Source organism: Patiria miniata, unplaced genomic scaffold, assembly GCF_015706575.1.
Source record: "Patiria miniata isolate m_02_andy unplaced genomic scaffold, ASM1570657v1 HiC_scaffold_22, whole genome shotgun sequence".
Taxonomy (NCBI): Eukaryota; Metazoa; Echinodermata; class Asteroidea; order Valvatida; family Asterinidae; genus Patiria; species Patiria miniata.
The window spans coordinates 2,922,843-2,943,820 of record NW_024037061.1 but is presented as its reverse complement, the minus strand read 5'-3'; the positions used below and the strand labels follow the sequence as shown (position 1 = coordinate 2,943,820).

Sequence of the window (20,978 nt, the reverse complement as noted above, 5' to 3'; positions counted from 1 at the left end):
ACTACAAAATTGATGGGAAATGTATTTCTCTCTTCCAAACCACCCCTTCTCGAAAATGTTTGAACCCAACGCTGTAGCGCTGGCTCTTTAGAATAATACACGCTACACGCAACGCTGAACGCGCACACCAGCATGCCTTTGCACACAAGTACCGCGTCTTGGAACAAAAATGATCCTAACTGTTCAATAGTATTTCCCATTCCCCATGGGCGGATAGTACTTTTTGAGACCCGGCGTGAATGGGAGTAATAACGAATGCCACATGATGTGAGTTCCACCAATCAAATGACAAGGATCTGTATGTTGGTTATATAATGTCCGATGATCATCGGTCGGCCACTATCCTAAACAGTATCGATGCGCTATGCAGTCACGTACCGCACAAAACGCGAACATCCACCTCGGGCTAGGCTACAACATGCAAATCGGTTGGTGCTGAACGAACGCCTTGAAACAACCGTCGCAATGGCCTAATTTTTGGGGGCAATATTTGTCATTTTGTTGCTGGATTTCAAGTTATATTTGGTCTGCAGACTCCAAACTTGTTGGAGAACGTAACCACACTATCCAGCTCTCTGTCTATGTAAAATATGAGCGTCCACTACCAAGTACTGAATAATAATCTCATCTGTATTCACATACGAGGTCATCGCTGGAAATCTGGCAACAAAATAAGGAAAAACATAAGCCAAGGCGCACAGTTGTTCCAAGGCGTTGGTTCAGCGCCAACTGATTTGGGCATTGTAGCCTAGCCGCGTGAGGTCGCTGTTCATGCTTTGTACGGTACGTGTGAGTGGATAGCACACAGTTACTGTAATGTTAATGGTTAATCATCGGACACGCATCAAACGCATTGAACAAGGCTATATTGACACCATGCTCTGGACTATATACAACTACGATTTCAGAGAAGTAACGTCAACTAGTTTGTTAGACCAGTAAATCTCCCACACTAAGCAGAATGAATACGTAAAACCTTACCTTAAAGGGAATATACATCATTTGCTTTTGCTGTAATTTTCAGAAATGGATGGAATTGGGGGGTTGGAAATATATAGCAAATATAGTTACACTGACTTTTTTGAGGTTTTGGGTTCGAAAATGCTATAAAAACCAAGAAAAACGATCATTTTCCTGTAGTCTGGTTCCCTGACTCCATATAAGAAGAAACAGAGCAGTTTACATACATTGGGGAATTGTAAGGTCAGGGAACCAGTCCAGCTGGCTCGTACCCGTTCATAGGTTTGTAATCGATTGCAAACAAGTGCGATGGTCAATTGGGGCCAGTATTTGAAAAAAAAGCCAGTTGTTTCCAACGCTGATCGGCCGATCAGCGTTGGAAATTGATACAAAAAAAACCGCTTTTCTTGAAAATAACAGTATACCAGGTGCCATGATTTTACAGGATGCTTTACACTGTCATTCACAAACAGTCCAGCAAGGTATTTCAAAATGATTTGGTAGTTTTATTTTTTGATGTTTGCAAATGTTGTATTTTCCCTTTAACAATATAGAGTGATTTTCAAATAATGATGCCTTGTAAATTACAGCCATTAGATGGTGTGAAGTTAAGACCAAAAAATTCATTCTTTTTTAAACAGTAAATTATGTAAATTTGTACTTTTTAAATGCTATCAGTGAGAGAATATAATTTGCAGCCGACAGATGTTTGTTGTTATAAAACCAAATACAATGCAAAATATTGTAAATAAATTGTGGTAAAAGAATAAAATAGAACTGGCTTATTCCGATAAAAATTTTATATTGTATAAATGAAGCTTTACAAATGAATTGCTTGCAATTTTTGACAAGAATAAATATTGGAAGAAATATTTTTTTATATAAGACAAATTTTGTAGATGAAAAATAATTTATTTAAATTATTTTTCCACGGATCTAGCAGTATTGTTTGTAACTACATATATGTATTATCTTTATAAAAGACAAAGACTTTTGTAATGAAAATAAATCTTAAAATTAAAAAAAACCAAGAAAGCCGCTTATGTTGAAAAAGTACATGTATTTGAAATAAAATTTCATATTGACTGCATTCCTTAGTTTAGATGTTAATTGTTTTGGTTGTGTTATATTATATGTTAGCATTGAGTGCTGTGGTCTTGTGGTTAAGGGCATTGGATATGTGGTCTGCACGTAAAGCTGCAGGTTGTGAGTTCGAGTCCAGCCTGGGGTCATGGTGCGTGTGCCCTTGGGCAAGGCACTTTGTCACTCATTGCTTCTCTCCACCCAGGAGTAAATGGGAACCTGTGAGGGCAGAGATGGTTATTGTGGTTGATTTAGCTGCTTTGCACCGAAATGGCAGCATCGAGCTGCATACTCCCCAGGGAGCTGAGATTGTCTTTGGAATGTTTCATTGGCCCAATGAGCAGGGGTAATAATGATGTAGCATCTTGAGAACCAGTCCTGGTGGATACGTGGGCTTTATAAATACCCACTATTATTATTATTATTATTACATTTGGGGAAAAGGACATACTTGATCATTCTTATTCCTTGTCAGAACCATAAGTAATAGTTTTGTAGTAATCATGCCATCTCTTTCAGGGTGCAGACCAGTTAATAACTCACATAGGAAGCATTTGATAAATACATGTACATGTATGCCCTACTTCAAAACAAGTGTGAGTGCACAATATGCTCTGGCAAAAATGCGACGCCGATCGATGGCACACATGGAACACCATACTTTTGGGCAAGTTTTATTTCCTCCTTCTGGATACCGTCCAACAACTACATAAAATACCACTTGACTATTGTCTCGATTTAAAAAAAAAGTCATAAACAACTTTAGGAATTGTTACAAACAATTTTAAGGTAATTCATTTCTTTTGTTTGCTTGTTTTCTTCAAATTTGGTATTGCAAGTTGGCCCGCTATACGTCTATGTAATCCATGGTCTATAATTTGTGAGCAGATTCGCTGATATTAATTATACAAGACAACCGCATCTTGACCTCTAGATTTTGACCAATCAGCGGGCTCTTTCTATATCCGGTCTACGGTCATTCACCGTTGTCACGTCATAGACAAGGATAAAAAAAAAACCTGGTCACGCACTCTGTATTCTGTCACGCAATACGCGCCCGACTGTTGTATTACAAAACACTGCATGTGAATTGACCAATCAAACGTTAAGTCCTGATTTAGGAATGAAATGACGCCATGATTTAGTAAAGTCGACTCCGATTGCTTGAGGCGCGAGATCGCTTAAATCTGCATGCTTTGATATATCAGACGTACGCGTTAGACGCGACGGAGACGTTATACGTTTTGCTAGGAATAAAATCTGACATTAATTTCCATATCTTTCCAAATAACAGAGGGAAAGAAATTAAAACGTTATGTACATGTATCTCCCTCCCTAAGCCATCAGTTCTACCTTTCGGGCCTCAGATCGACCCGCGATTTGCTTGCGCCACGACGGAACCGTTGCGACGGCATCAAGCAGAAAAATAATGCTCAGGTCACCAAATTGAGAAATCGTTTGATGGTCGCGGAACACGTCGGAGAAGTTGAATTTTTTTCTACTATTGCGACTGTTTATTTTTTTGAGCGCCGACTAATGCCGATTGTTTTAAAAAAATATCGTCGCAGTTACACTCAGGTCGCACAAAATCGGCGACTGAAATGTTCCCGACGGTCGTAGCCCAGACACAGCTTGATCCTGAAAAGTCAGTCGCCGATTGATCTGTGTCGTCGCAAGGTCGACCTGAGGCCGGCTAAAGTTTCAATATTACAATGTGGAAATAACGCACGATACTTTATACATCATCCCTTTCCCCTTTAAAGCTATAGGCCTAGTCCATCATTTGTAATTGGTGCATTTTGTTCGTTTGAAGCAACAAAAGTGTTCAAAATCTAATGAAGGATACTGAACAACTTACTTGATAGCCTTGACCAAGGCGTTGCGGGCTTATCGATTCGCCGATAAAAAAAAAATCGCCGATGACAAAATCCCTAATCAACTTGGCAAGGCATAATTGCGTGCACATTATCGATGCCCGTACGCTGCTAGTGAGAAAGTAACTTGTACCATACAGCAAGGCTATGCTTGTACGTACATGTACAGTACATGTACGTACGCACGTACATCACACACGTACTCGTACAACAGCCATGCACACACAGTACATGTACATGTACATGTACAAGTACATATACATGCATGAGCTAGTCCGCGTAACCCAACGCCTTGATGGTTTTGAGTTGACCCAGCAAAACCTATTACGGTAATGAGGTACCACCCCCGCGTATATACTGAATTCTCATTGGTCAGCCCGCGATAGGCTAACGAACACGTCGCATCCGCGAAGAAACGCTGCAATGGCGGCCCGTTGCTGTGGGTGAAAGTCGTTCAGTCCCAGTCTGTCCGAAGCAGTATTGAAGGCTCCAACGAATTCTGCAGGTAATGCTGTCATTAGACGATCGTTGCCCACTCAAATGGATTCATTACACGAGCCGAAAAACTCGAATCAATGTCAAATTGTTGAAAAAGTGACGAACATTTCGCTCTCGTTAAAATGACATGGAAGACGCCATGATGACTAATGCATTATGCATGCCGCGCGACGTCACATGATTCTTGTGAAGCTTACGATTGGTCAGCTTAAAAATGAATTAATCATACTATTGCGAAGGTTGTTTCATGTGATTAATCCAAGACGACCTACATAATCATCACGGCATACCCGCATACCTGAAGCCCGCCCATTTTTTTCCAAAACTGGACGAAAAAGTAAAGAAAGACATTAAACCCGGAAGTTGCAGACCCAACAAGGCGGTCGTTCGACAGGCCACGCGGCGCGTATATCCCCCACTCGTACGTACGTACACCCACACGCAGAACATAGTAGGCCTACATTTACTGCCTTATTCCATGATTACACCATGCGTACAGTCCGTACTCACGTGTGTGTGCTTGCTGGTTGTGTTAGTACCGAACCGTTCGTACGGACAAGGGTCGGTGGTACACGCACGTAACCGCGTTGATTGTGGGTGCTAGGGCCCAATTATCTCCCTTCGACAAAAAGCCGAGAGACCGCATTGAACAAGGCTACTTACTTGATAAAGTTTCAGCTCAGCTTCAGCTTTATATTCCGAGGAAAACAGCATTCTAGGATCTCAATTTCAAATCAAAAGTTGCTAAATCATGTTTCGAATTGTTTTGAATTGCAGCTTTACGCGATGTCGCGCACTGATCCGACGAATTATAGCAACCGCGCGCGCCTGTGCGTCGTTCCAATGCTTGTGCGCGCTGCGCCGAATAACAAAACGAACTACTAATTTAAATTTTCCTACGGTGCTTCTTAAGACGCACCATTGGAAATGCCTTCTTTCGTTGATTTCTTCAAAATGAGAGCTTGCCAGAAAGGATAATTTCACAGGGAGTTTAGTCCCCTTACTATCGTTCAACCAGTATGTTTTTCAACAATAATTACGTCAGTTACTTTTTTGGATAGCTGCAAATGATGGACTCGGGCTTTAAAGCAAAGTGTATAATCGAGGCCTCTTGCCCCGCCCCGAAGGTTTTGGGCCCTCCCTTTGGTATCCATTATCTTTTTTTTCTTTGGGTTCGGAGCCAAAAATAGCCTGTCGGAAATGAGAACCAAAAGTGATGTCACGAGTTCATACCGAACCGCCGTTTTTGACGACTGTTTTTGTGACGTGGGATTTTTGGGACTGTACCTAGCTATAGCGAACCACCCGGCTTTGCTCATCAATGCACCACATACACACACACAGGAAACTGCCTCTATCAAAATAGGTAGTGCGTGTGGATTAGACATCCGGGTTGGCCCGATAAAGTACACTGGTCGAAGTTGGTATCAGTCTGTTTTTGTGGCGTACTGGTGTGAGATAGTACATCGCAGTGTAATGAAGGAACATTCAGTGAATTTGGTATTACAGAGGAATTTATCATCAGGCCTCAAAATGGCGCGCTTTGTGATTTGGATGGTTTTCGTGGTTGTGAGAACTGTTGCTGATAACACAGCTCCCCAAGCTTTGGGTTCTATGTCGGTATCAACTTCGGAGCCGGCAGAGTACGGACGGGTGGTCATGCAATGCCAAGTTACCGTCAGCAACGGCCAAGTCGTGGCCATCAGCAAGGACAATCAGCCCATCTCTTGGGACGGAGACCTGTTACCGAGTCAAGACCCGCAGGGGCCTGGTTCTTCCCGCTTCACCCTGTCCGAGATCCCTCAGGATCCTCCCGGCAATGTGATCTCCTTGCTAACCATCCAGCCGGTTTGCAAGCAGGACCGAGGAAACTATAGCTGTACGGTGTACCAACCCAGAGCTGGCTCGGGATATGATGTCGTCCAGTCGCCGGTTTCAATAGAGATATCGTCGGTGGTAGACTACGACAGTACCGACATGTGCAACCCCGTGGGGCCTGTAGTTGCTCTGACTGGGGACGTTGTGTCCTTCGGTTGTACTTCACGGAGTGCAGTCCCCGTGTGGACGCTGGACGATGGAACCGTTGTCGTCTCAACAGGTACTCATGACGCCATGCAAAACACCCACACCCGAGAGATCACGTTAACTGTTTCAGAAGATCACCAGGGGTTGATGTACCATTGCACGGCGTCTGTCACCGGTTGTGGGAGCGAGGCAAGCATGAGGGAGTGCACCGTCGGTCCCATCACCGTTCTGCCAGAGCCTCAAGTGGTAGTCAGCTCCGCCCCTAACCCGATCGTGATAGGAGGCGTGGCCGAGTTCCTCTGCACCGTTTTACCCAACATCACCAGCCTCACCTACAGAGTAAGCTGGCACACCGTCCCCTCTCTGGGAAACAACCGAGCTTATTTCTCCTCTACCGGTCCCAGTAGGATGAGGTTGCTTACAGTAAAAGAGGAAGACCAAGGCATGGACGTCCACTGCACCGTGTACTTTGAAAACGGGAAGCAAGCCACAGGACACACGGAGTTTGTCGTCTCGACGGAAAGTCCTGGACAGACTGTTGTTGATCCAACAGCTGAGACGACGCCACTTGAAGCGAGTACTGGGGACACGCCGGTGACATCAACCCTCAAACCCGGCCAACCGTTCCTCATCTTCGGGTCCTACCCGGCCACCATCGGCATCATCGGCGGTGGATCGATCCTAGTCGCCCTACTCCTAGCTCTCATAGTCTACTGCTGTTGCCGCAAATGCAAGAGACAACGACACGGGAAGCCAACAACCAGCAAACGGCCGCTCCGTATATCCCCGAGCACCTTCGGGGGGCCCAACCCGGGACACGAGGTCCCCGGCTCCGGCACCGACGGCATGTACATGTACGCGACGATCTTCGACCCGGACGAGAAGTGGGGAGCGACGCCGACCAAGCAATCCGTGATGGACTCACACGGGTACCAAGAACCCATGGTCGGTTCGACCCCGCCGCCTGTTTACTCCCGAGTCGTGGCGCCCAACTTTGACATGGAGACCAACGTGGACCAGCGCTCACCGCAGGTAATTCAAGTCTCTACCCCAGGCGCCATCGTGGACAACGCCCTCTACCAGTCCTCGGGGGAATACGTCAATCCAGAGACCGCCAACCAGCAGCATATCAACCGAGAAATGACCACCATCCGTCTTGAGAAGCACTTGACGACCGCGCCTATGGCCAGACAGGCGTCGCCTGTATCAAGTTCATCGGGATACCTAGCGATCGGCGAGGTACCAGTCCAAGTTCGCGCGGGAAACTCGAACGCCAAGAATGCAGAACCGGTCACATATATGGAAATTAGCAATTAATGTCTTTTTACAGGTAGAACAATATTTGCTTCAATCATAGAAATTGTATAGCACGTTGCTTTCATGTAATATGTAACTGAATAAGTTGGTAACGTTGGGCTTGTTATTGACGCACGTGTATGCCTACATTGCAGGGACAGTAAAACGAGTATACTACAGTTGAACACGAGATGAAGCACTATTTTAACATGAGGAAAGTACCCCAACTTTTGAGTAGCGATTGCAACGCCCTTGGCAAGTCATTGCTTACTGAAATGGAAGCAAAAATAATTATCCATCTGTCTAAAATAGGGCAACAACTGGTAACTGAGATGAACGGTTCAACAGTTTATAAAAGCACAAAAAAGTGTGGCTATGCTTATGGTGGTTGTGCTATTTACCTTTAGCATTCTAAAAATGTAGACCAAGGGGGCGAGCGAATTATAAAACGATAAATTCCGTTTGAAAACTTGAGCAATGTGTTTGGAACTTTGGAAATTTGTTCGAAAATTTAAAATTCGTGCTACATTTCTGGTGTCACATTAACACCCGACTTCCTATATAAGTGAAGAACGAAATGCTGTTTCATCACATTCTTTACTTTAAGACAAAAACTGCTGGCGGTTTTTGTCATGTTTAAACACTTTTAGAGGATTTTCCTGCTTAACTGGTTTTGCACGGCTTTAAAGCATGATGTTGCTACGCATAAGAATACAGTGTAAAACCTAGAGCCCCGAGTAATTAAATAATGTATTGTGGATAATTTTAATTTTTTTATATCAGTGTATTTGAATTTATAATATAACCGCAGGCGGCTGAATATAAATTGTATCAAATTTTGTAATAGTAATTGCGATTTACGGGAAATTGTACCTTTGGGATGCATTCCCGCAGACTTGTGCACTAAAAATCCGAACTTTAAGGACACTATTAAACCTAACAATTTTATTTGGATTTTGTTTCACGAGGAATCGATTTAGGTTATTTGCGACCATACAGTTATGTCTAGAAATAAGACTTGAAGCATTAGGGAAAATATTTAGATGTCTTACTCACTAATTTATACCTTGTCTTCCTAAGGTACATGTACAACTTTTTAGCAAAACTATATAAATGGGCCATTTTGTGAACATTTATCTTATCAAAAAAGTATATACTTTAATACACACCAGCACCAGTTATAATAATAGTATTGATTGGATACATTTTGTATCTAATTGAAAGCAAGTTTAAAGTGCATTTATATTATTCTGTTGTGATAAATTGAAATGATTATATTAACTTTCTTTCACTTTCTGTTGTGATAAATGGAAATGATTATATTGACTTTCTTTCACTTTCTGTTGTGATAAATGGAAATGATTATATTAACTTTCTTTCACGGGTTTGATTAATAATTATTAATTTGGAATAATCTAACGAATTTTGAGTGGTGTGGGCATTAGTCATTTGTTTTAAGGTGCTTTCACTGCGCGATAAAAAAAGGAAAAGCGAAACACCAGCACCAGTTATAATAATAGTATTGATTGGATACATTTTGTATCTAATTGAAAGCAAGTTTAAAGTGCATTTATATTATTCTGTTGTGATAAATTGAAATGATTATATTAACTTTCTTTCACTTTCTGTTGTGATAAATGGAAATGATTATATTGACTTTCTTTCACTTTCTGTTGTGATAAATGGAAATGATTATATTAACTTTCTTTCACGGGTTTGATTAATAATTATTAATTTGGAATAATCTAACGAATTTTGAGTGGTGTGGGCATTAGTCATTTGTTTTAAGGTGCTTTCACTGCGCGATAAAAAAAGGAAAAGCGAAACTTACAAACAGAAGACTGGGACAACAAGTTTTTTTATAGAACAAATAACAGTGAACTTGAGATTGATCAATATGAAATATTATTGTGCTATATACGCTCTATATCTTTCACAATCGAGCCTAAGTTTTGTCATAGAGCAATTAAGGACCCCTTGCTCTATGGTTGGACGGTGCTGAAAATGGCGTGAAAAATCGTGAAAGGGAAACTTAAACAGATATAACAATGAACTTTAAATTAATCAATGAGTTTGCAATTATTGCGCTATATACCTTTCGATTGTTGAATCTAGTCATTGTACGAGTAGGCCTATAATAAAGCTTGGACATTAGTCATTTGGTTTAACGGTGATGAACATTGCGTGATAAGAAAGTGAAGTGAAACTTACAAACAGAAAACTGGGAATTACGTTAAGGTCACAAATAACAATGAACTTTATTTAGATTGAGCAATGAATTTGCAGTTATTGCGCTCAGGCACGTAGCCATGGGGGGGGGGGGGTGGTGTTCGGGGTGGAACGCCCTTCAATATGCCACCTTTTCCTCTAGATTATGCACTTCCAATGCGTAATCAAAAGTTTATTACATATTAAAACTAAAGGTCCACTTTATGGTAAAAAGGTCTACTTCATGTCAAAAACGACTTCCCCTTCCACCATGCTGGCTACGGCCCTGGCGCTGTTTATGTACCTTTCTATTTTTGAGATATGTCGTGCGTAAGCTTGGACATCAGTTTGTTTTGTTTTCTTTCATTGCGTGATAGGAAGTGAAAGCGAAACTTTCAAAACAGAAAACTGTCATAATCAGGTTATAATTACAAATAGCATGACTGTGGAGAACTGAAATGTTTTCAAAATGTCATGTGAAGCAATTACAAACTAAAAGACTCGCAATAAACATGTGGAGGTCCGTAATTTGTGGCGCCAATAGTTAGACGAAATTTGCTTTAGCTTAAAAATAACGTTTGAAAAGTATAGATGATGTCAACCATTATTTCACATCGAGTATAGTGCGGTCTCTGCACATTTTATACCGGCAGCCGCACTTTGTTGCACTCAATAAGCCTTTGTACTGATGACGTCACATTTTGTTTACACGTGTGCTTTCTTATGGGAACCTTTGTAGGGATGGCGGTTTCCTAGCCCCATAGAAAAGCGGACAAGTAAACAAAGTGTGACGTCATCAGCACAGCGCCTTTATTGTGCAATCAAACATTGATTTGTTTTTCTGCATGCAAAGTTGTGGTCAAGTGTCATCACAACTCAAACAATAAGTAGCAAGTAAAAGGTCAAAGTTCATTTGAATTGCTTGCGACTTGACTTTAGAATTGCAAAGTCTTGTGATTGACTTGTGAAGACTAGCTGTAACTCAAAATAAGTCGTAAGTCACAATTAAAGGTCACAAGAAATGTGGAATAACAATGACAATGGCATGTCTTTAGTTTGCCCCATTATTCATTTGAATTGCTAGCTTGCCTTGGGAGTTACGAAGCCTTATGATTGACTTGTGGAGACTAGCTGTTACTGAAATCGTAAGTCGTAAGTCGCAATGTTAAGGTCACAACTAATGTGGAATGAACAGTGACAATGACATATGTCTTTTGTGACAGTTCATTGTGATGAAAATAGCTTGCGACTTGACTTTAGAATTGTGAACTCTTGTGATTGACTTGTGTGACTCAATAAGTCGTTAGTCACAATATATAAGATCACACTAATATATAGAGTGACAATGACATGCCTTTAAAGGGCCCATGCAATGTAATTATCTAATCCTTAAAAATGCACCTTAATTGTGTCCTTACTCCCATTTAGCCTTTATATTTTCAATTTCGTTTTGCCATTTTCAAGGGTATTTCGGTCCTTTTTTGGTTTATATGCTAATGCGAATTCCCATATTCGTGAGCAAATAATTATGTGGTGTTATTTCAGGCAGAAACCTCAATGTTACAGCTGTTTCAACACAAAATTTAAGTTGCCATAATTTTGGATGTTTTGCTGTTGTAAAGTTTATTTTCTTTGGTGATTCGCTGTTGTGTCACATGGCCGGCAGTAAGCCAATGAGCAAACTTTTCTCACAAATGTTCAGTCAATGAACCAAATTTTTGAGTTCACAATTTGAACAGAAAACCCCTAAAAATAAACTGAACAGTATTGTCTTCCTGAAAAAAAAAAACTGCATGTCGGTACACGTTTTACACGATCATCTATTCATAAAGACACATCAGTGTCCGATTATGCCAAAGAACCGGGACATGTTGCCTTAAGATAACCTAGGCCCGTTCCGGCCACGGCTTGGTGGTAACTCTGATGGGTGTGCAGTGTGCATGCATGATGCACAGAGGAAGGAAGTGATACCACAGGCCCGGTACCTCATATCGGTGACTGCATGGGATCGGGTTGGGCCCAGTTTCCGTTGGGGGCAAGGCCGTACTTTTGCCTGTTTATGTGCCTCTGACAAAGTTATGACGAATTCATACCATGCCACAAAAAGAGGAGCTCAACCATGACACGCGATTGTTTTAAAGATGTCCGTGTGATAATTTGGTGTTAGAGCAATATAGGATCATTTGCTTTTTATGCATTTTGTTCCTTTCCAACACCACTCAAAATCAATCAATCTAGTTTTATTTCATAACTTCATAATGAAAAAATATAAAGTACGTAACTTAATAGATAAACAAAACATACAAGTAAATGACAAAGATAAGTAACAAAGATAAATGAAAAGCAGAGAAGTTATAAGGAAGTTGTAAGAAGTCAAAGGACTTATGAAACACTCTCTTTTAACCCCCCCACCCCCACCCCCCACCCCCCGAGAGAAAATCCCAAGTGTTCCCTTTACGCCCAACTACCACACCCCAACCTAAGACGTTCCATTAACTTAATAAAGACAAGAATGTATGTATAAAACAATGTACAATATAAACACTGTGAGAGTGTTAAAGGAGTAATAAACCAAATAAACAAAATCAATTTCCTTGCAAGTAGTTTCTAAACAATGTTTTGAAAACAGTTAAAAGACTTCGCTTCAGAAATGAAAGATCATAATGGCAATCCGTTCCAGAGTTTGCAGCCTTGAAAGCGAATGCTGTGTTGGAGAGCTGTGGTTTTACATTTAACTTGAGTGTATATATGTTTCGAGGACCGAGTATTATATGTGTGGTTGCTAATTGAAAAGAAATTGTTAAAAATAACAGGAAGGTTGCCTTTGTGGTAATTATCCAAAGGAGAATGTTCAAAACCTAACCTGTTGAAGTTTCAGCTTAGTGGATGTTACACATTTCGAAAAAAACATGAATAGTGAAATGAACAACCTGAATTGATCATGAGACACGCCTCGTCCATCCATGGCACTCTTTATTTCAAACATCAATCGACTGATCGTTGAAATTCACCTATTTCTTGATTTATTCTAAATGGCAGCAAGCCAGACGGAATCATTTCACGGGGTGTTTACTACCAGTACGATCTTTATTCCAAGTGAGCTTTTTGATAATAATTCAGTAGGCCTATTGGTTACTTTTGGGATAAATGCAAATGAACCTATATGCCTTGAAATCGAGTACACGACATGCGTTCCAAGATATATTTGTCAATATTAAAACTCAGTGCGAGTCTGAGACGAGTCCAACTTTGTTGACCTGGTCAGTGGCTTTCCTAGAAACTAGAGCACACACTGATCGATATATCGTAGAGTTTTCCACTCATAATAGCCGACATTTCTTAATTATTGATGGTAGCTTGAATGTAATACCAAGTATCAAAATTATACGTCTTACAATTTAAAAATTACGGTCTTATAAGTGTGAAGCGCAGACGTTGCCTTATGGGTCAGGGTGTAGTACGTGCAGAGAATTTTGCCAAATTAGGCCTATAAGAACTCGAACACCCAATGAGTGTACGTGTCTGTATAGGCGTATTCATGTATGTGTTGTTTTTTAATTTGCGGAAAGCGTGGTGGATGTACGGAAGAATAATGTCATTGACAGTGCTGACATGTGAAGCAGAACCCGATAGAGCTGAGTAATCGTGAGTCACCCAAAAGTGGACTCCCACTATAATGTCCGTGAATGGCAGCCTACACAGCCGCTTTCTCATGTGCACGTTCCGGATATAGAATGCAACAAGAACTAGGCATCCCCCACCCACCCACAATGATGGATAATCCGGTGTTTGGTTCACCGCCGTGGGGAACCGGAAGCTTGTTGGATGACGTCACTTACTTTGGGTACGCCTCCCCCTCCCGCCGATCCCATGTTTGCAGGGCGCGGTGGGGGTACCAGCGAAGGTTAACGGTTACAACTTATACACTGCAAAAACTGCAGTATTAGATGTACACCATTGGTATCTATATATAGGACCATCTGGTGTTAAGTTTTTACTGGTGTTGTCCTATATGGATACCGAACGGTGTTAAATTAACACTACAGTTTTTGCAGTGTACGGTGGGAAAGACCACTAGAGGGGGTAGTTCCCTCAAACGCGTTTCTCATCGCGGGCCCCGCCTGGCATTCATTGATTTGAAACAAGCCGTCTGCGTCCGTCTGTTAAGTCCAAGTTCCTCGCGGCCAAAATCTGTGCGGCCAAAATCTGTGCGACCTAGCATTAACTTCCATCTTAGGGTTGGCTATATTAGTGTAAATACCTATTTGACCTTTATTTTTTTCACGTGAACATGTTAAATTTAAGTTTCGTGTTTATAGCTTCCTTTTTTTTTTATAGAAAAGCATGCAAACAAAAATTGGATACACCAAAATGTACAAGTTGATGCGGAAGATGTAGGCCTATATTCAAGACTTTTTTGGAAAAAATATGACAAATACATTTATTGTATTATATTTATTTGGACATCGACAACATCCAACCGAAAGCGCCAGTATACATGATGGAATACTTTTTTCCCATGCGCGGCATGCGGGATCCCTTGGTAGAAGATGTGGAAGGAAACTACACATTAAGTGGTGGGAGGAAAACCTACGGAATTAGTCAATGAGTCAGGGGCTGACTACCCATTAATCCAGTTAATATTGTTCAGGTGGGATTCGAACCCGGGTCCGAGCGGTGGAAGTCCGCATCGATCTTTCACATACGACGAGCATCACAAAGAACCACGTTTCACCACACGAGGGCGCTAAACGCGCTTACCCATACCACGGAGGCCTGTACTAACCATGATGCAACCGTAATAGATTATCCGGGTTGATAATGTTATATCTTCACCAGGGGAGATCTAGATGATTTGAAAACATATTCGTACAGATACGTGGAAAACTCTTTTTTTTCTGGAAATGTTTTGCCTAAGCTTTGTCGGTTTTTGTCTGAGCAATTCGACTTTTCATGGAGGAAGGAAAACAGAGCTTCCGTACAACTTTGCAGGCGGCGTGTTAAAGTTCATTCACCTATTCTCCCTTGCGTGATTCTGCAGAAACTGAGCTTCATTTGTCTACTTTCTGTCTCACAAAGTAGCTGAATTCACCTCTCAAAATGTCCGTCAAGGCAGTGTGCATGCTTCATGGAGAGACAGTGAACGGCAAGCTTGCTTTTGAGCAAGTCGTAAGTGATTTTGGGTGTTTGTTTATTTGTATTTAGAGCTGGAAATTTGACGCCAAATTTGCCCTTGAATTGAACATGTAGGCCTAATTGAATTCTGGCCGGTATGCCTATGTCCGAATTGGGAAAGAATGCAGGGAAAGAATTCCATACATGAACATCACAAATTTTGCCCTGCAATGACCCCTGTCAGCCATCAGAATGCGATAATCTGCCTAAAATGTCAAATTATAGCATGGACAATATTGAAGCATTTACTGAAAAAAACACTAAGCCTAGGCTTAGAATTTTTTAGACCTGAGCAAGCAGCATGACCATTTTTTTTTGTGCACATAATTTTTAATGGTGTCACAATAGACTTACAGACAGTATGTTATTGTAAACTTGACCTCAAAAGCATGCAAGGCATAGCCCCATAAATGTGGCCTATTTACTGGACTGCCTCCGTAAACATAGGCCACACATCCACATATACAAAAATCGTGTCGACTTTGCCAAATTTTGATTTTCACATTTAGGCTTAGTTTGTAGTTTTTTTTTGCTTTAGAAGCATACTCACCCTCTTTATAGGCTAGTCAGAAAGTGCTGCCTTTTTCAGATGTCTAGTTTTTGTGAAATTTCATGTTGAAATTTTGATACGCAAACGTGTAAAAATGAATCTGGAAATTTCACGAAAAATATACATCTGAAAAAGGCAGCACTTTATGATTAGCCTATAAAGAGGGTGAGTATGCTTCTAAAGCAAAAAAAACCTACAAACTAAGCCTAAATGTGAAAATCAAAATTGGCAAAGTCGACACGATTTTTGTACATGTGGATGTGTGGCCTATGTTTACGGAGGCAGTCCAGTAAATAGGCCACATTTATGGGGCTAAACCTCTAGATTGTCATTCATTTCAAGTGTGGCAGAAAAGATGTATTGAGCCTTGAGGCAAAAATTGTCGAAAAATAAAAAAATAGGCCATCTCAGAATTTGTTTAAATAGGCCTAGGCCTAGATTTTTTGTGCACACAATTTTTAATGGTGTCACAATAGACTTAGAGACAGTATTTTATTGTAAACTTGACCTCAAAAGCATGCAAGGCAAAGCATGCATGCAGCATATATTCGGACACCATGTACATGATGAGTATGTTTTGCATTTTTTGTTTTGTATCCTGAATGGACCCGTCCAATCAAGTGCAACAAATGTGTACTTCAAAAGAAAAGAAAGCATTTCAATTTAGGCTTGCAACATAAAATATTGCCAATTCAGTATTACAAAATTAAAATCTTTACCTCAACCATGTCAACTTCCGTTCCACCCTACCTAAGATTGTATACAATTACCTAGGAATAATACTGCATGCTGACTGCCCCTTCCCTTTTTTTCTTGTTCCAGGGTGATAGCGTCAAAGTGACGGGTGAGGTGACCGGACTGACTCCAGGCAAACATGGATTTCATGTCCATGAGTTTGGGGACTACACTGGAGGTACTTTTGTCATCTATTCAATATTCCCCTTTCACCCAACCTCGTCCCCAGTGCTTACTTTATTTCCAACCTCGTTTCCAATAGTAAGCCCTGGATAGGAAACTTTCTTCCTGTATCCTGATTCGATACCGCAATTTGCTTGTAATGGATTTATATGGTGAAGTTGGTGTTGTTATTTCCAATGTGCATTACATGTTTTCACGATCATTGTAATTATAACGTCCACACCTTCTCAATAATACTCCTTTCCTTTCCAATTTGCTCATATTAATATGCAATGTGAAACTAACAACTGTATATTGGCGGGCCAGATTGTATCATATTAACTCACGGCGCGACAAATTGATGCTGTTTTTACCCCAGACACCTTATACCAAAACAAACGCTAATGTAACGTACATGCAGGCACCAGACTATTCCTCATTTGCATAAGTGTTAAAAAATCTTGCACATGCAAATGATCCAATACCAGGGTGAGAGAGCAGGTAGTGGTGGGCGCGTACTGCTCAACACCCTGGGAACGAGGTTGCCTTTCACCACTTGTTCGACTGTGGAGCAGTATTAGGCCATGTAAAAACATAAACCAGTTTCTCACTACATTGTGCCAAGACTTGCAATTTATCCTTGTCAAGATTTGTTTTTAAGTTCTACTACTGGATACGCTTAAAGGGAATATACATCATTTGCTTTTGCTGTAATTTTCAGAAATGGATGGAATTGGGGGGTTGGAAATATATAGCAGATATAGTTACACTGACTTTTTTGAGGTTTTGGGTTCGAAAATGCTATAAAAACCAAAAAAAAACGATCATTTTCCTGTAGTCTGGTTCCCTGACTCCATATAAGAAGAAACAGAGCAGTTTACATACATTGGGGAATTGTAAGGTCAGGGAACCAGTCTAGCTGGCTCGTACCCGTTCATAGGTTTGTAATCGATTGCAAACAAGTGCGATGGTCAATTGGGGCCAGTATTTGAAAAAAAGCCAGTTGTTTCCAACGCTGATCGGCCGATCAGCGTTGGAAATTGATACAAAAATACCACTTTTCTTGAAAATGACAGTATACCAGGTGCCGTGATTTTACAGGATGCTTTACACTGTCATTCACTAACAGTCCAGCAAGGTATTTCAAAACGATTTGGTAGTTTTATTTTTTGATGTTTGCAAATGTTGTATTTTCCCTTTAAGTCTCTTAAGAATTTATAAATGTACCTCTTCTTCTATATAAAACCAAGTATTCAGTGACTGTATTCTTTGTTCCTGTAAAAACCAAAATGTTAGCATGGAATAATATTTGTTTTTTTAGGCTGTACCAGCACTGGCTCCCACTTCAACCCCTTCGGCAAGGTCCATGGGGCTCCTGAGGATGAAGTCAGGTAAAAAAAAATTTAAAAATTTTTTTAAAAATTTAAGTTTTGAATTCCAAGTAAGAGAATTTGAATGACGGCATCACATGGCACGTTGGTTCAATTCGGTGTTATTTTTATAAAACTTTTGTCCAGGCATGTTGGAGATTTGGGCAACGTGGAAGCCGGCGCGGATGGCAAAGTCAACGTCGACATCACTGATAAGATAATCACGCTGACTGGCCCTAACTCCATCATTGGACGCGCTATGGTGGTAAGTCCTCAGATAATCCCAGCTGAAAATGGGCTTAAATTTGTTGATTTTTTTTTTACACAAATGCTGTAAGGTGACCTTTATATAAAAGAAAATCTAAACAATTTGATAATAAGTCACTGTTATGCATGAATGATGTTGAATGTAATTTCATAAAGCTTTATACAAATATTTTTCAATGCTATCCAAGAGCTTACCAAAAAACTGCATTTGACCAAATATTTGGATATTTGAAACTTCCAGCTGCAACTGTGTGCTGCGCTGGTCAAAAGTTGCTTGAAGAGTGCGCCAGTTAAAATTGGCATGCGGTGATCGATATGGGGTCCTGGAGTGTTTCGCAATAAGTGTTTATAACTGTCACAGGCTTTAACAAGCTAAAAGGATGTGAACAATGAATTATTTCAACAAAAAAAGTGGCACCTGACAAAGCACCGCAACTTTGGGGTAAAATAACATCAGGGTCGTGTGTGTATGTTCTAGTTTTGTTGGGTTGTCCCATTTTCAATACTCGAGTATACTGTATATGTGATGCGATCGAGCTAAGTGAGTCGTTTGTCGACCCTGGTCAATTTTTTTTTACAGATTTGAAAAGAGCACAATTTCAGCATCACTGCTGTGAAAAACGCATGCTGGTACCATCTTTAGTTCAAAGATTATGGAAGTCGGAACACCAAGAGATGTGATGAAGTGATGTGATGAAGTGGCCTATTTTGGCCTGTTACAAAATGAAAGTTCCCGACAAACGACTCATTTAGCTTGATCCATCACATATAGGTCTCATTCAGTGACGGCCATCTCTGTAGGAGAACTGCATCTGCATAAATTACACAATGTAGCACGCATTGCGCAGTGTTGAAAATGTTCCAAACACGCACGCTTGTTGCTTGAAATGTGTTCGAAATACAAAGTAGCCGATGGCTAGTCATAGGAAATGACGTTATTTGAACAAGAGCTATCGGGGACGGCCGTAGTACAATAAATGAAATGAAATGGACTTTTTAGGAGATTTGATGACTTCATTTTCACCTGATTATATCAATGTATACAAAGAGGTATTCACATTGTAGAGAAAAATTCTATTGTAAGCCTGGTGTAGCAGATAATATATTATTATATAACAAAAAACCTGTTCACCCTCCTTGCTTTGTCTTAGGTGCACGCCGACGTTGACGATCTAGGCAAGGGGGGCCATGAGCTGAGCTTGACCACCGGTAATGCCGGGGGCCGTCTGTCTTGCGGTGTCATTGGCATCGGCAAGTAAACAGCGCCCTCGGACCGTTCCACGTCCTGCGAACGTCGGTGCGAAATCCTGCCCATCTTCGTATAGTATAATCATCTGTGTGTACCCCTGGTTGTGGGATTTGTTTGAATACAGTGATCATGCTTTTGTATGTAATCCATGTGTGGTGATTACTTTTGTATCGTTTTCTCGTAATATTCCCACATAAAGTGTAGTTGAAGAACATTTCAGGTTGCCTGAGGAATAAGATCATCTTGCAGCAATTTTGGATGTGTTTGAATATAATTATGTTTTAGTGTGCCCAATCCCATTTGGTGATAAAATTAAAAGTTCTGTACCGTAACTCTTAGTTTTTTCTTTCCATGTTTTCAACATCAAGTGTAGGTGAAGGAAATTACAGACTCTCAAGTCAAACTCTCAAGAGATTAGAATATTTTGTAGTATTCTTTCATCTTGATACAGGTAGCAGACACCTATACAATTGCCACGAATAAGTTTGCTTCAGTTGCAATGATTGAGGCTATTTGCATTTCTAATTATTTTGAAAAAGCACAATTGTCTTTGTTAGAGTACATACAGAAGGAGTAAAAATACTGATAGTGTTTCAATCTTGTCACAATGACCAAACAAACTTGATAAAACTTCAATTTAATTTTGTATTATCCAAGAAGACGTCATCCTCATGTTCATGGTTTCAAATTTAACCATTATACAAACAGGATTAATGTGTACATGCCATTCTTTAGCCTCAAAAAGTAGTTCAAAACTGCTATGTTCTAAGAACGTCAGAAAATTATGTCTTATGAAGAAATCCTTTATCGATGTCCATTTCATAGAAGTGATTTTTTGTTATTAAAAGTGAGGTAACATTGAGAAAGTCTATTGTTTGTTTTTTTTCACTTTAATTTCAAGCGTGCTACTGTCCTGTGGAAAGTGTGGACAATATTGGTCAAAATCATTGAAAAAAAAATTTTTTTTACTCAATAAATCGATTATTTGTGACCAAATATTCGAAATGATTGCAAAATTAGATGAAAAATGTAAGGTTAACTAACCCTTTTGCAGTTTTTTTTCATTTTTGGCCAAAAAATGAAATTGCGCCAAACCTCCAGGAAAGATGCCTAAAGGACCCACACATTCCAACTCGATTTGTGGACAGATGTGCCCTTAGACATGAACAATGCGTAAAAAATTGGGGTCAAAATCAGTGAAAAAATATGATTTTTCTCAATAAATCGATTATTTGTGCCCAAATCTTTGAAATAATGGCTGTTTGAGTACTGTATGTTACTCTCCTTGCATCAAAAGTCATTTCTGCGTCGTTTGGAGAAAAGTCATTTTTTGGCTAAATTTGATGTAAAATGTAAGGCTAACCCCTTGTATTTTTTTTCATTTTTGGCCAAAAAATGAAATTGCGCCAAACCTCCAGGACAGATGCCTCAAGGACCCTAGAACACATTCCAACTCGATTTGTGGACAGATGTGCCCTTAGACATGAACAATGCGTCGAAAATTTGGGTCAAAATCAGTAAAAAAT

At 40.4% G+C, this 20,978-nt stretch overlaps 1 protein-coding gene across 1 annotated transcript; it reads left to right on the top strand.

The window, feature by feature from the left end:
• Positions 1 to 14,908: 14,908 nt before the first annotated feature.
• On the top strand, positions 14,909 to 20,321 carry LOC119730571 (superoxide dismutase [Cu-Zn]-like). The gene is made up of 5 exons (XM_038203550.1): positions 14,909 to 15,113; positions 16,492 to 16,582; positions 17,888 to 17,957; positions 18,084 to 18,201; positions 19,355 to 20,321. The coding sequence occupies exons 1-5, from the start codon at positions 15,045 to 15,047 to the stop codon at positions 19,460 to 19,462; spliced, it is 456 nt and encodes a 151-aa protein (XP_038059478.1). The 5' UTR covers positions 14,909 to 15,044; the 3' UTR covers positions 19,463 to 20,321.
• Positions 20,322 to 20,978: the final 657 nt, after the last annotated feature.

Excerpts from the sequence above, each read along its gene's own strand:
- LOC119730571 (XM_038203550.1), top strand. The coding sequence starts at position 15,045 with ATGTCCGTCAAGGCAGTGTGCATGCTTCATGGAGAGACAGTGAACGGC. Across the intron at positions 15,114-16,491 it reads AGCTTGCTTTTGAGCAAGTC|GGTGATAGCGTCAAAGTGAC; the intron begins GTAAGTGATTTT and ends TTCTTGTTCCAG. Across the intron at positions 16,583-17,887 it reads GTTTGGGGACTACACTGGAG|GCTGTACCAGCACTGGCTCC; the intron begins GTACTTTTGTCA and ends TTGTTTTTTTAG.